Raw genomic sequence first — 14,456 nt, 5'->3', positions numbered from 1 at the left:
GGGGACCTTATCAAACGCCTTGCTGAAGTCCATGTACACCACGTCCACTGCACTTCCTTCGTCAATGTGTTCAGTCACGTTTTCGAAGAACTCAACTAGGCTCGTAAGGCACGACCTGCCCTTGACAAAACCATGCTGACTATTTCTGATCATGTCAAACCTCTCCAAATGCTCGTAAATCTTGTCCCTCAGAAGCCTCTCCATCGGCTTACCAACCACTGAGGTCAGACTCACTGGTCGGTAATTTCCCGGGCTATCTCTGTTCCCTTTCTTGAAAATAGGAACCACATCCGCAATCTTCTGGAACCTCTCCCTTCTCCATTGACGACGCAAAGATCATCGCCAGGGGCTCTGCAATCACTTCCCTCACCTCCCACAGTATCCTGGGGTACATCCATCTGGTCCCGGTGACTTATCTATCTTGATAGAATTCAAAAGTTCTAACACATCCTCCTCCTTAATATCCACATACTCAATCTTTTCCATCTGCTGCAAATCCGTAGCAAAATCTCCCAGATCAGTTTCCACTGTGAATACTGAGGCAAAGTACTCATTAAGCACCTCTGCCATTTCTTCTGGTTCCACACAGACCTTTCCCCCTTCACCTTTTATAGGTCCTATCCCTTCTCTTCTCATCCTTTTACTTTTCACATATTTATAGAAGGCCTTGGGATTCTCCTTAATCTTACCCCCCAAGGCCTTCTCATGACCCCTTCTGGCTCTCCTAATTTCCCTTTTAAGCTCCTTTCTACAATCCTTATACTCCTCAAGATCCTTAACATCTCCTAGCTCCCTGAACCTTTTGTACACCTTCCTTTTCCCCCTGACTAGGTTCACCACAGCCTTCGTGCACCACGGTTCCCACGACCTACCAAAACCCCCTTGTCTCATCGGTACGTTGTCATGCAGAGCTCCAGACAAACATTCCTTGAATATCCGCCACCTTCCTTCGGTACTTTTCCCTAAGAACGCCTCCTTCCAGTTTATCTGTCCAAGTAACTTCCTGACGTCTTCGTATTTCCCCTTACTCCAGACAAACACCTTCCTATCCTGCCTGATCCTACCTCGTTCCAATGCAATTGTGAAGGAGATAGAATTATGGTCACCATTCCCAAGATGCTCTCCTACCGAGAGATCCATCACCTGTCCTGGTTCATTCGCCAGTACCAGGTCAAGTACAGCCTCTCCTCTCGTAGGCTTATCCACGTACTGTGTCAGGAAACCTTCCTGAACACACCTAACAAACTCCTCCCCATCCAAACCCTTGGGATATTCCAATCGATGTTTGGGATGTTGAAGTCTCCCATCACGACAACTCTGTTATTACTACATCTCTCTAGAATCTGTTTCCCTATCTGCACCTCAACTTCCCTGTCACTATTGGGCGGCCTATAGAATACACCCAGCAAAGTTTTCGACCCTTTGCTGTTCCTAACTTCCACCCACAGAGACTCTGTAGATAGTCCCTCCACGGCATCCTCCTTCTCTGCAGCCATGACACTGTCCCTGATCAACAGTGCCACTCCACCACCTCTTTTGCCTCCCTCCCTGTCCTTCCTGAAGCATCTGAATCCTGGCACCTGAAGTACCCAGTCCTGTCCCTGAGACATCCGTAATGGCCACCACATCACATTCCCAAGCAGCAATCCACGCCCTAAGCTCATCTACCTTATTCACTACACTCCTGGCGTTAAAATACATACACTTCAGCCCCTCAGTCTGGGCATTTCCTTTCTCCACCCCCTGCCTAACCTCCCTCTCATACTGCCTGCAGTCCTTCCCTACCTGGGAGCTAACCTCCTCCGTCCCAGTCTCCCCATCACAATTCCCTCCCCCCATCCTTTCTAGTTTAAAGTCCCCCCAGTAGCCTTAGCCAGTCTTCCCACCAAGATATTAGTCCCCCTGGGATTTAAGTGCCACCTGTCTTTACTGTACAGGTCACACCTGCCCCTAAAGAGGTCCCAATGATCTAGGAACCGAAATCCCTGCCCTCTGCTCCAGTCCCTCAGCCATGCATTCAGCCTCCACCTCATTCCATTCCTGCCCTCATTCTCCCGTGGTACAGGCAGCAATCCTGAGATTACTACCTTCGCTTTTCTCTTCCTCAGCTGCCTACCCAGTTCCCTATAGTCCCTTTTCATGACTGCCTCCCTCTTCTTGCCTACGTCAGTAGTACCTATATGCACTACAACCTCTGGTTCCTCACCCTCCCCCTTCAGGATGTCTGGGACACGCCCAGAGACATCCCGGATCCCAGCTCCAGGGAGACAAACCACCATCGGCGACTCACGTCGACGTCCACAAAAACGCCTGTCCGCCCCCCTCACTGTGGAGTCCCCTATTAGTACTACCTTTCTGCTCTCTTTTTTAATTTTTTGACCAGAGACCTGGCCACCGCTTCCTCCCTCAGATGAGCTGTCCCCCCCAGTAGTACTCAAGCAGGAGTACTTATTTTGAAGGGGGACATCCACCGGCGTGCTCTCCATCACCTGAGGTTTCCCCTTCCTAATAGTTACCCATGTGCCTTCTTCCCGTTGCCCTGGTGTGACTGCTTGCTGATAGCTCCTATCAATTATCTCCTCACTCTCTCGAATGACCCGAAGGTCCTCGAGCTGCATTTGCAGCTCCTTAACATGGTTCCGTAGGGTCTGCAGCTCCACACACCGAGCACAGGTGTGGATGTTTGGTAGACCAGGAGCTTCCAAGACCTCCCAACCATTCCTAATACACTCCTGCTGAACTTAAACTGCACTTTCTATATGGTTTTAATGAACTGAAAGTCCGATATCTACCCGGAAGAATATATTCAAACCGATGATCAGAATAAAACAGATTTAAAAAGAGAAAGCCATTGAATGCCTCAGATATGAATGAACCTCACAGAGTATTTCTGTTTCTACTAACCTGCCCCCTCAGTCTAATTTATATGTGTGACTGCCTAACGTTATAGCACTTTAATCAGGAACAAATGTTTCTGTGAGTGAAGCTGGTTTTCAGCTCCTCATGCTAGGACATGCAAATTGGCATCGCCCGATCTTCCTAACTCCAGCTGGGTGAGATTCTGACAGGACCCTGGCTCCAGTGGCAAAGTGTAAAACAAGCGGAATGAAGAAGGACGCAAATCTTTTTTTTTTACAACACTTGCTGCTGTAAAGCAAGAGAGCTTAAAATGTCCTGTTGGAAATAATAGACCATAGAGAAAGTAAGTGTATAAGGAATGGGATGTGAGAGTTCGGGACATCGGGGTGAAGAGAGTGTTTGGACATCGGGATAACGTGGGGGAGGAGATATGGACATCGGGATGATGTTGTGGGGGTTCGGACATTGAGACGATGTGGAGGGTTTGGAAGTCAGAGGAATGGGTGGGGGTTTCAGACATTGGGGTGATGGGGGAATCGGACATGGGAGAGAGTGCGGGGTTTGGACGCGGGGGGGGGAGTGCAGGGTTTGGACACTGGGTGCGGTGGGGGGAACGCGGGGTTTGGACATGGGGCTTGGTGAGTGCAGGTAGGTGGCATCTCGAGTTCGGACACTGAGGTGATTGTGGGGTTTGTAAATGAGGTGGGGGTTCAGATGTCGTGGGGTTGCGTTTGGATGTCAGTTCATAGTTTGAGACACCGGAGGGTGCCAGTGTTGGATCTGGGTTGTTTGGATATCAGGGATTTAGCATGGTGGGAAGACGGGTCTGGAGGGCTGTTGAGCGAATGGGCAGGTCGGATTAACAGGGAGCAGCAATCTGTGGGGTGTCATAGAGTCATACAGAGTAGAATAGGCCCTTTGGCCCATTGTTTCGGGTCAGAGGGGAGGTCTGATATGGTGCGGCTCGGGGCAGATTGTGTGGAGGGAGATTGGGTCGGTGGGGGGGGAGGACAGGATTGGGTTGATAAGCGGATTGGTTTGTGTGGGTCAGAGTATGGGTTCTGGTCAAAGGGGAGGTAGTGGCAGGTCAATTTTGTGGGGGGGGGTGGTTCGGTGCATTGCACAGATGGGTGTGAAGGGAGGTCATGTCTGTGGCATGAGATGAGAACAGATTATGTTGGGGTGGGTGGACGTGAAGGCAATTGGGGGAGTGAGGGTTTGGTCGGGAAGAGGGTTTTGGGTCTGCTATGGATGGTTGGAAATCCTAAGGGTTGGGTGGAGGGAACACTATGGGGTGTGGGATGCTTATTTGGGTAGGAGGGTTCTATGCGAGACTGAGTCTGACTTTTTAAAACTAGTTACGCTGGAGTTCGTGACTTTATGTTCTAACTCTTTCAGAGTAATGAGTGCCCAGCTGGCAGAACCATCCAAAGTTCATGATATTTAAATTGTTTTGTCGCATGGTTTACAGTCCAGTGAACTTGTTCAGGGGAGGTTAGTGTTTCTGGACAATTGCAGGGCAAACCCTTACCCGGGAACCTCTGAGTGGTGTTCCCCAGCACATCTTTGAGGTATCCCCACATCCGGTGCCGGCGAGCCAGCAAGTTACAGACCATTTGACTCAAAGGAGCTTTTATAAAACATGAAGGATAGAAATTATGACCACCGTTTATGGAACTAGTGGTGTCACATCTTCTAAGTCCTGGCAATCTCAATTTCACAACTGAAGATTTGTACAATGAACACCAAGTGTATAAGTGGGAACAGGGCTGTACAACAGGAGTCAAATAATGAAGCAGAACCAGAGTGGAGAACTGAGGAGAGACTGGGGAATTGACATTTTAAGCCCAAAGAGCACTTGAGAAGTATAACTGATAATTGATCAACAGATTGGACGTATAGAAATTTACAGCACAGAAGGTGGTCATTCAACCTGTTGAGTCCATGCTAGCTCTTAATTAAACTAATCCTGAACTGAACCTTTTTAATCAATGAAGCCACTGACTTCACTCATTCTGCATTTCCTGTGAAAACCCTCTATTGAAAGATAACTCACTAAGTACCAAACATTACCACCCAAGTTCTGCCCATGCCTTGGTCTCTTTCTGTGGCAACACAGTCTCAGCTGCAGACCCTTTATGTAAGGACATTGCTCTTAATCCTACGGTGCAGAAAGAGGCCCTTTGGCCCATCGAGTCTGCACCGACCACAATCCCACCCAGGCTCTACCCCCATATCCCTACGTATTTTACCCGCTGATCCCTCTAACCTAAGCATCTCAAGACACTAAGAGGCAATTTTTTTAGCATGGCCAATCAACCTAACCTGCACATTTTTGGGAGGAAACCCACGCAGACACGAGGAGAATGTGCAAACTCCACACAGACAGTGACCCGAGCTGGGAATTGAACCCAGGTCCCCGGAGCTGTGAAGCAGCAGTGCTAACCACTGTGCTACCGTGCCGCCCTTAACTTGAAATTATCCTTCCCTATTGCCTCTGCAATTGTCCAACAGGTTTAAGGTTCTTTCAGCTTGTCTAGTTTGGACTGGGAGCTACAAAGTGGATAAGCTGAACGACCATAGCACTGTGGTACAGGAAGCCACTCAACTGAAGGGAACGGAAAAGAACATAGTGGTAGTAGGGGACAATATAGTGAGGGGCAATTGATACTATTGTCTACTACAGAGTCTTGGCGGCAATGTTACCTGCCCAGTGTCAGAAGTTAGAATATTCGCTCAGAACTGGAGAAGTACTTAAATGCATTCTAAAATTTCCTTTTAACTTTTCATTGCTCTGTTGAAACAGTCCTGATATCTTGACTCTTCTAATTATAACTTCTCATCCTGGATCCATGCTACTGAACCTAGGCTGTACTTCCTCTGTGGCATTAATAATTTTCCTATAGTGAAGTGCCCAAAGCTGCACACGCTGCATCATAGAATCCTACAGTGCAGAAGGCAGCCATTTGGCCTATCAAGTCTGCACCAACCACAGTCTCACCCAGGCCCTATCCCCGTAACGCCACCTATTTACCCTAGCTAGTCCCCCTGACATTTAGCATAGCCAATTGACTAACCCTTTGGATTGTGAGAGGAAATCGGAGCACCCGGAGGAAACCTACGTAGACGTGGGAGAATGTGCAAACTCCACGTAAACAGTGACCTGCGGCCGGAATTGAACACGCCTTGGCACTGTGAGGCAGCAGTGCAAACCACTGTGCCACCATTGCCACCCCACTGCTTGAACTGGAAACAGGGGATTGTATAAATGTGTTATTACCTTCTGCTTTTATATTCTATTATCTAATAATCCAATGCAAAATGCCTGTGCCTTTCTTGATAACTCTATTTAGCTATACTTGAAGACAATTTTAGAAGCAAGAAAACTGTGGCCTGATTTGAAAATTAGTATATTTGTTTGAAGCATAGGCAATTGCCTATCAGTGTTATTATAATCATTAATTACAAGGGAGACTAATCAAAGTATTTATACTTAATTGCAAGAGAGGAGACACAGATGTGGCAAGGAATTACTGTAATCGAACAACAATTTGGAAACAATTTATTTTCAATCACATTATAGACATGAAGAAAAAAGAAAAACACCGGACTACAATATGTTTTATCTGAAAATCTGGGAATTTCATTCTCTGTCCTTGTTAGGTGCTGAGTCCCAGGACAAATATTGGAGTTTACTGCAGTGGAAAGAATAAACGGAAAAAAATGAAAGAATTATTGATGGAGAAAGACAGAGAGTTAGATTTGGAGAGCCTGAGTGACTTCGAAGAGATGGCTGAACAATCCAGTGATCCAAACACAGTTGTGAGTATCAGATATCTTTATCTATTGAACTTCCAGATTTAATTCATCAATTAGTACCTGTAACTCATTTCCCAGGTATTCGTTGATTTTTACATAAATCCCAAAATATCTCATTTAGATTTCCAGGTTTCTTATTCTTTGATATATATTACGAATCAAGTGAAGAAATGTAAAGGAATGACTTTCTGATCTTACCACTCCACGTCTGATCATTGCAATATATTTTGGAAATTTAGAGAAGATATGCTTTGCCAATACAGTAGGAGTTTCACTCTGCACACTTGAAGATAAAATAAGTAGTTAGATGTGTTTTGAGTTTAAATTTTCTGGCTCTGATTAATGACATTACTTCCTGAACTTAACCAATGCTAGGTAAATCACAACCTCCATTCATACATCTCACACATTCCCTGGTCCCAAATGCACACGTGGTAGAATGAGAGCATAAGCTTCAAGATTTTGTTTTACTGTTCTTGAAGGAAATAAACAGTCAAAAGATTCAATGTCCTTTGGTTGGCCTTGGTGCAGTGATTCACAGTGTGGCCATGTTGTTTGGTTTGAAATGCAGGTGGTCCTTTCACCAGGTCGTTAATATGGATTATAAATAGTTGAGGCCTCAGTACTGATCTCTGCAGCACTCTACTAGTTACAGATTGCAAACTGAAAATCACTGCTGTTAGTTAGTCAGACATCTATCCTTGCTTTTGATGCATATCTGGTGAGTGGTTAAGATTTACTCTATTCCTACGGTTTAAAATAATCCTGGAATATGTGATAAGATTACTAAAGTACATAAAAGAAAATAAATAATTGGATAAAATAAATAAGTAGTTAACTAAGATGGAAGGGCAGGTGATATGTCATAGCTGTAGCATGTGGGTGTTCCTGAATACTAGTGTGATCCAAGACAAATATTTCTGCAGTAAATGTTTGTGGTAAATGGGTAGCATGGTAGCACAGTGGTTAGCACTGCTGCTTCACAATTCCAGGGACCTGGGTTCAATTCCTGGCTTGAGTCACTGTCTGTGGGGAGTTTGCACATTCTCTTCATGTCTGTGTGGGTTTCCTCCGGGTGTTCTGGTTTCCTCCCACAGTCCAAAGTTGTGCGGGTTAGGTTGATTGGCTGTGCTAAAATTGCCCCTTAGTGTCCTGAGATGTGTAGGTTGGAGGGATTAGTGGGTAAATATGTAGGGATATGGGGGTAAGGCCTGGGTGGGATTGTCGTTGGTGCAGACGCGCTTTCTGCACTGTAGGGTTTCTATGGTTCTATGGTTTCTATGGCTTGGGGAGCTTTGGGTCAGAGTCGGGGAGCTTTGGGTCAGAGTCATTGAGCTGGAGACTGAGATGCAGACACAGCAACGCATCAGTTTGTGCGAGGCGACTGTCACACCACTGAGCTTAGGTCTTCAATTTGGTGAATGTTCAGGAGCAGGAGGGCATGACTGCAGCTGAGGAAGGTAAGGGAACTCGGAGCAGGAGAGTCAGTCTCTGCAATTATCCAACAGGTTTGAGGTTCTTTCAGCTTGTCTTGTTTGGACTGGGGGCTGTAGAGTGGATAAGCTGAACGATCATAGCACTGTGGTACAGGAAGTCATTCAATTGAAGGGAACAAAAAATAATTTATTGGTAGTAGGGGACTGTATAGTGAGGAGGGATTGACACTGTTGTCGGCAGCAAAGAGCCCTAGCAGCGATGTTACCTACCCGGTGCCAGAGTTTGGAATATTTACTCAGAACTGGAGAAGCACTTAATGGAACAGGGAAGGATCTACTTGTTGTGGTCTATATAGGTACCACCAACATAGGCAGAATAAGGAAGGCTGTTCTGCATAGTCAGTATAGAGAGTCAAGTACCAAATTAAGAAGCAGAAGCTCAAAGGTAATAGTCGCTGGATTATTACCCCAGCCATGTGCAAATTGCAAAGGGCAAATAAGGTTAGATAAACAAATAAGTGGCTCAAAGACAGATGTAGGAGCAGTGAGTTCTGGTTCATGGGGTACTAGGGAAAGTAAGGGCTGTACTGTTAAAACAGTTTATACCTGAACTGTGCTGGAGCTCGGATTCTCGCAAAACTAAATAGTGAGGGCAAGGAATCAAATTTGGGAGGATGTGATGACACAAAGAGACAAGGCATGACAGACGGATACTTGGGTGGCACAGTGATTAGCACTGCTACCTCTCAGTGCCAGGAACCTGAGTTTGATTCTCGGCTAGGGGTCACTGTCTGTGTGGAGTTTGCACATTCTCCCTGTGTCTGCATGGGTTTCCTCTGAGTGCTCAGGTTGATTGGTCTTGCCAAATTGATCCTAGTTTCAGGGGGGCTTAGCAGGATAAATATGTGGGTTACGTGGATAGGGTGGGATTGTTATCGGTGCAAGCTTGATGGGTCAACTGGCTTCTGTACTGCAGGGATTCTATGATTCTGTTCTATGATAATATGGGAATTGAGAAACAGACCATGACAGGAAGGGATAGAGAGTACAATGGTAAAACCAAATCAGTAATATAGCTAGACTTTACAAAAGTAATAAAAAGACAAAACCAAAGGCTCTATGTCTGAATGTGCACAATTTTCAAAACAAAACAGATTAATTGATAGCACAAACAATAAGTATGATCCAATAGCCATTACATAAACACAGCTACATGATGGCAGAATTGGATCTGAATATTGAAGGTATGTGACAATTAGGCAGGACAGAGAGCAAGGAGTCTTTCAACCTTATTTACATCCTTCCTGTAACTAGGTGACCAAAACTGTACACAATACTCTAAATTCGGCCTCACCAATGCCTTGTACAACCCTACCATAACACTCCAACTTTTATACTCGATACTCAGATTTATAAAGGCCAATGTACCAAAAGCACTCTTTCTGACCCTATCCACCTGTGACATCACTTTTAGGGAATTCTGTACCTGTATTCCCAGATCCCTCTGTTCAACTGCACTCTTCACAGTCCTACCATTTAGCCTGTACGTTCTACTTTGGTTTGTCCTTCGAAAGTGCAATACCTCACACTTGTCTGCATTAAATTCCATTTGCCATTTTTAGCCCATTTGTCTAGTTGGTCCAAATCCCTCTGCAAGCTTTGAAAACCTTCCTCACTGTCCACTACACCTCCAATCTTTGTATCATCAGCAAATTTGCTGATCCAATTTACCACGTTATCATCCAGATCGTTGATATAGATGACAAACAACAATGGACCCAACACTGATCCCTGCGGCACTCCACTAGTCACAAGCTTCCACTCAGAGAAGCAATCCTCCACAACCACTCTCTGGCTTCTTCCATTGAGTCAGTGTCTAATCCAATTTACTACTTCCCCATGTATACCTAGCAACTGAACCTTCCTAACTAACCTCCCATGAGGGACCTTATCAAACGCCTTGCTAAAATCCAGGTCAACATCATCAACCGCCTTCCCTTCATCCACTTTCCTGGTAACCTCCTCGAAAAACTCTAATAGATTGGTCAAACGTGACCTATCATGCGCAAAGCCATGTTGACTCTCCCTAATAAATCCCTGTCTATCCAAATATTTGTAGATCCTATCCCTTAACACACCTTCCAACAGCTTGCCCACCACTGACGTCAAACTTACTGATATATAATTTCCCAGCATCTCCCCCGTGAATACTGACATTTCAAATATATCTGCCCCCTGCAAGTTTAACACTAGCCTCCTTCAAGGTTCGTGGGAATACTCTGTCCGGTCCTGGGGATTTATCTATTCTGATTTGCCTCTCAAGTCAGCCAGCACCTCCTCCCCTTTAATCTGTAAAGGTTCCACGACCTCCCTACCTGTTTGCCCTATTTCCGTAGACTCCGTGTCCGTTTCGTCAGTAAATATGGATGCAAAAAACACATTTAGTATCTCCCCCATCTCTTTTGGTTCCATACACAGTCTACCACTCTGGTCTTCAAGAGGACCAATTTTATCCCTCACTATCCTTTTGCTCCTTACATACCCATAGAAGCTCTTCGGATTTTCCTTCACAGAAGAACTGTAGAAGCCTATAAAATTATGAGAGAAATAAATAGCCAGAATGTTTATCCCAGAGTCAAAATGTTCCATACCAGAGGGCATGTGCTAAAGGTGAGAGGCAAGTTTTTTTTTACACGTTAAGTGGTAAGTGTCTGGAAAGTGCAGCCAGGGATGGTGCTACAGGCAGATATGATAGAGGCATTTGAGGGACTTTTGGATAAACACATGAATATGCAAGATTAGAGGGAGACTATTTAATTTGATGTTAGAATTTAATTTGGCATCATGTGCGCAACACCGTGGGCCAGAGGGCCTGTTCCTGTGCCGTATTGTTCTATTTTGAAAACTTCTCAACTTATCCTGAGAAAAGAATAAAACAATGAATGAAAATACGTTCCAGTTTTCCAACAGACTCTTTAAAAATATAGGTGACCAAAATACGAAAAGTTCATGAATAGCTTGGTTAAAATTCAGACTAACATTTCCTTGTGACTTTTTGAATTAATGAATATAATGGCTAAGTTGATTGCTGTTTTTAAATGTGTGCACATCCATTAAAGTTTGGATGGTTTGTTAATAGCTAAGACAGTTTTTGTTGGTATTTCGGTCATTTCATGTTGATATGCAGTGAAATTAAATTTTCAAATATTAATGAATGTGTTATTACTGTGTGTCCCAGGTCTTGTCAGTACTGACAAGCTATGTACCAGATATATTTTTATATATTTCTTTTGACTTCCTTCAGATTGCAGGATTCCGTGTAATGGAGCAGAAAGAATGTGAAGCCATGCATTCTCTGAGAGCAGCAAATCTGGCTAAAATGGCAATGGTGGACCGAATTGAAGAGATCAAGTTCTGTGTCTGTCGCAAAATAGCCAGTGGTTTTATGCTTCAATGTGAACTTTGTAAAGACTGGTTTCACAGCACCTGTGTTCCTCTACCCAAAACCGGCACTCAGAAGAAAGGACTAGGTTGGCAAACCAAAGAAGTGAAGTTCTTGTGCCCATTGTGCATGCGTTCTCGACGACCACGTCTTGAGACCATTCTCTCATTGCTCGTTTCCCTTCAGAAGCTCCCAGTCCGTTTACCAGAAGGGGATGCCTTGCAGTGCCTAACAGAAAGAGCAATGAGCTGGCAGGATCGGGCCAGGCAAGCCCTAGCCACAGATGAGCTCTCTTCTGCACTTGCCAAACTGTCTGTGTTGAGCCAGCGTATGGTTGAACAGGCAGCAAGAGAAAAAACAGAGAAAATTATTAGTGCTGAGTTACAGAAGGCAGCCGCAAATCCAGACCTGCAGGTAAGCAAATAACCAAAACTACCTGGAGACCAGGTCCTTATTAGAGTAGAGATTAGTACCCCGTCTGTCATGTGGGAGATCAGGGTTCAGTTCCCAGATGGGGGACTGCCAAGTTCCAGAACAGCATGGTGGCATGATGGTTATCACAGCTGCCTCTCAGCGCCAAGGACCCGGGTTCAATTCCTGGCTTGGGTCACTGTCAGTAAGGAGTCTGGGCGTTCTCCCTATGTCTGCATGTGTTTCCTCTGGGTGTTCCAGTTTCCGCCCACAGTCCAAAAGGTGTGATGGTAGGTGCATTGGCTATGCTAAATTTTCCCTCAGTGTACCTGAATAGATGCCGGAGTGTGGTGACTACAGAATTTTCACAGTAATTTCATTGCGGTGTTAATACTTGTGATTAATAAATAAACTTTAAAACATTAGAATGATGCATTGCAAATAACTGCTGAAAATAAAACTTCAATCTGTTTAATGCATGAAAGGTAGAGATTGCAAGCTCCAACCCTATATCCAATCTTAAAGTGGCCCATTTTAATTAATATAATGAATCTACAAGATTTGCAAATCCACTAGAATGTTGAACTGGAAACACTTGTCTTAACAGCTCACAATGTATTTATGCGCTGCAGAATGTCAATAGTAACTACTGTATACATTTGAAGGCCGTAGTCACTGTTTACATGGCTCTATGTTCAATGTAAGTTCTTATTTACAGAATGGTCAGTATGACATTGGAAGGAATTGTCTAGCTAATGCCACTTGCTGATGTACCAATTAAATCCATCAACATTTTCTGAAGATTTTTGACTCTCAATAGCTAAAACCTCTAATATCCAAAATAAGGTTTTTAAAGTAAGAAAAATTAAAAACCATATTTCATAACTTACAAAAGTACATTTATTTTTTAATAGCTTTAAGTTTTTACTTGACCTTTTATCCAGATTCTTTGTCAAGATTTCTAAGTGTTAAGTGTGTTGATCCTGCAGAATAAGCATATGAATATGCACAATTTTTCACTTCAGCTAGCCAAATATTAGAATAATTTTCTCGCAATAAGAACAAAAAACAAAGAAAACTATAGCACAGGGACAGGCCCTTCAGCCCTCCAAGCCTGCACCAACCATGCTGCCTGACTTAACTAAAACTTCTTACCCTTCCGGGGACTGTATCCCTCTATTCCCATCCTATTGACGATCTCTAATAATTTCTGTTGTGTTGTAAATTACGTTGTCTGTGTGGAAGAGAAGGTGGAATGCGTGTACGTGTTTTGCATTGTTTCTTTGTGTTCAGATTTTAAATCTAGGGACTTGTTGGAGTTGAAAGAGCTGCCCTGCAGACTAGTTAATCAACATAATATATAAACAAAATACTGCAGATGCTAGAATCGGAAACACAAACCAAAAAATGCTGAAAAAGATCAGCAGATCTGGTAGCATCTGTGGAAAGATAAAAAAAAGAGTTAACATTTTGAGCTCTGCAGAAGTGTCATATATACTCAATGTTAACTTTATTTTCTCTCTCCCCACTTGCCAGACTTGCCGCATTTTTACAGCATTTTTCTGTTTTTGTCGAATCAAGCAACAGCCGGGCAAAGTCATTCTTATGGAATCATACCTTACAGACCATGTCCCAGGTACCATTGTCACATCCCTGGTATACCCTATCCACAGAAAGCAAGGCGAATCCAACTCGGCCAATTTCCACCCCGCTAATCTATTCTGGATCATCAAGAACATGATGGAAGGTTCGGTGATAGTGCTATCAACCAGCACTTAGAAATAACCTGCTCATGGATGCTTAGCTTGAGTCCTGCCAGGGCCTGTTAACTCCTGACCCCCTTACAGCCTTGGTTCAAAAATGGACAAAAGAGCTGAATTCAGGTGGGAGTGACTGCCTTTGCGGTCAAGGCTGCCTTTGCGGTCAAGGCTGCCTTTGCGGTCAAGGCTGCCTTTGCGGTCAAGGCTGCCTTTGCGGTCAAGGCTGCCTTTGCCTGTTCCAAGGTACAGTTGCTATAGAAACGATAGAACAGGCGGTTCTATCTTTCCTGTAGCATCTGAGGGTATAGAGAGGAGGGGGGAGTAGCACTTTTAGGGAAAACATCACGGCAGTACTGAAAGGGGTACTCCTGAGAGTTCGGCCACTGAGTCCATATGGATAGAACTGAGAACTAAGGAAGGAGAAATTACTTGGCTAGGGTTGTACTATGGGCACCCAAATAGTCAGCGGGAAATTGAGGAACAAATATATAAGGAGATTACAGATAGCTCCAAGAAAAATAGGGTGGTATTGATTTTAAATTTCCTAAAAACTTTCCTATGGATATCCATTGTATTAGAGGCTTGGATGGAGAGAAATTTGAGTGTATTCAGGAGGAATTTCTCATTCAACATGTGATGGCCCGACTAGAGAGGAGTCAAAACTTGACCTCCTCTTGGGAAATAAGGAGAGGCAGATGACAGAAGTGTTGGTGAGAGATCACTTTGGGA

The 14,456-nt window shown here is 44.3% G+C and overlaps 1 protein-coding gene across 1 annotated transcript in view; it reads left to right on the top strand.

The window, feature by feature from the left end:
- Nucleotides 1-14,456, top strand: part of kdm5a (lysine demethylase 5A) — a 278,206-nt gene that overhangs the window by 204,658 nt on the left and 59,092 nt on the right. Inside the window, exons 22-23 of the mRNA XM_080190586.1 lie at nucleotides 6,523-6,681; nucleotides 11,419-11,970. Coding sequence (XP_080046712.1) covers nucleotides 6,523-6,681; nucleotides 11,419-11,970 — 711 coding nt within the window. The remainder of the gene's footprint in view (nucleotides 1-6,522; nucleotides 6,682-11,418; nucleotides 11,971-14,456) is intronic.

The sequence above is a fragment of the Carcharhinus amblyrhynchos genome, chromosome 6 (genome assembly GCF_965287045.1).
Source record: "Carcharhinus amblyrhynchos chromosome 6, sCarAmb.v2.hapA, whole genome shotgun sequence".
In the NCBI taxonomy this organism is placed as follows: domain Eukaryota; kingdom Metazoa; phylum Chordata; class Chondrichthyes; order Carcharhiniformes; family Carcharhinidae; genus Carcharhinus; species Carcharhinus amblyrhynchos.
The sequence above is the reverse complement of the archived record's forward strand: the minus strand, read 5'-3'. Positions and strand labels throughout refer to the sequence as shown.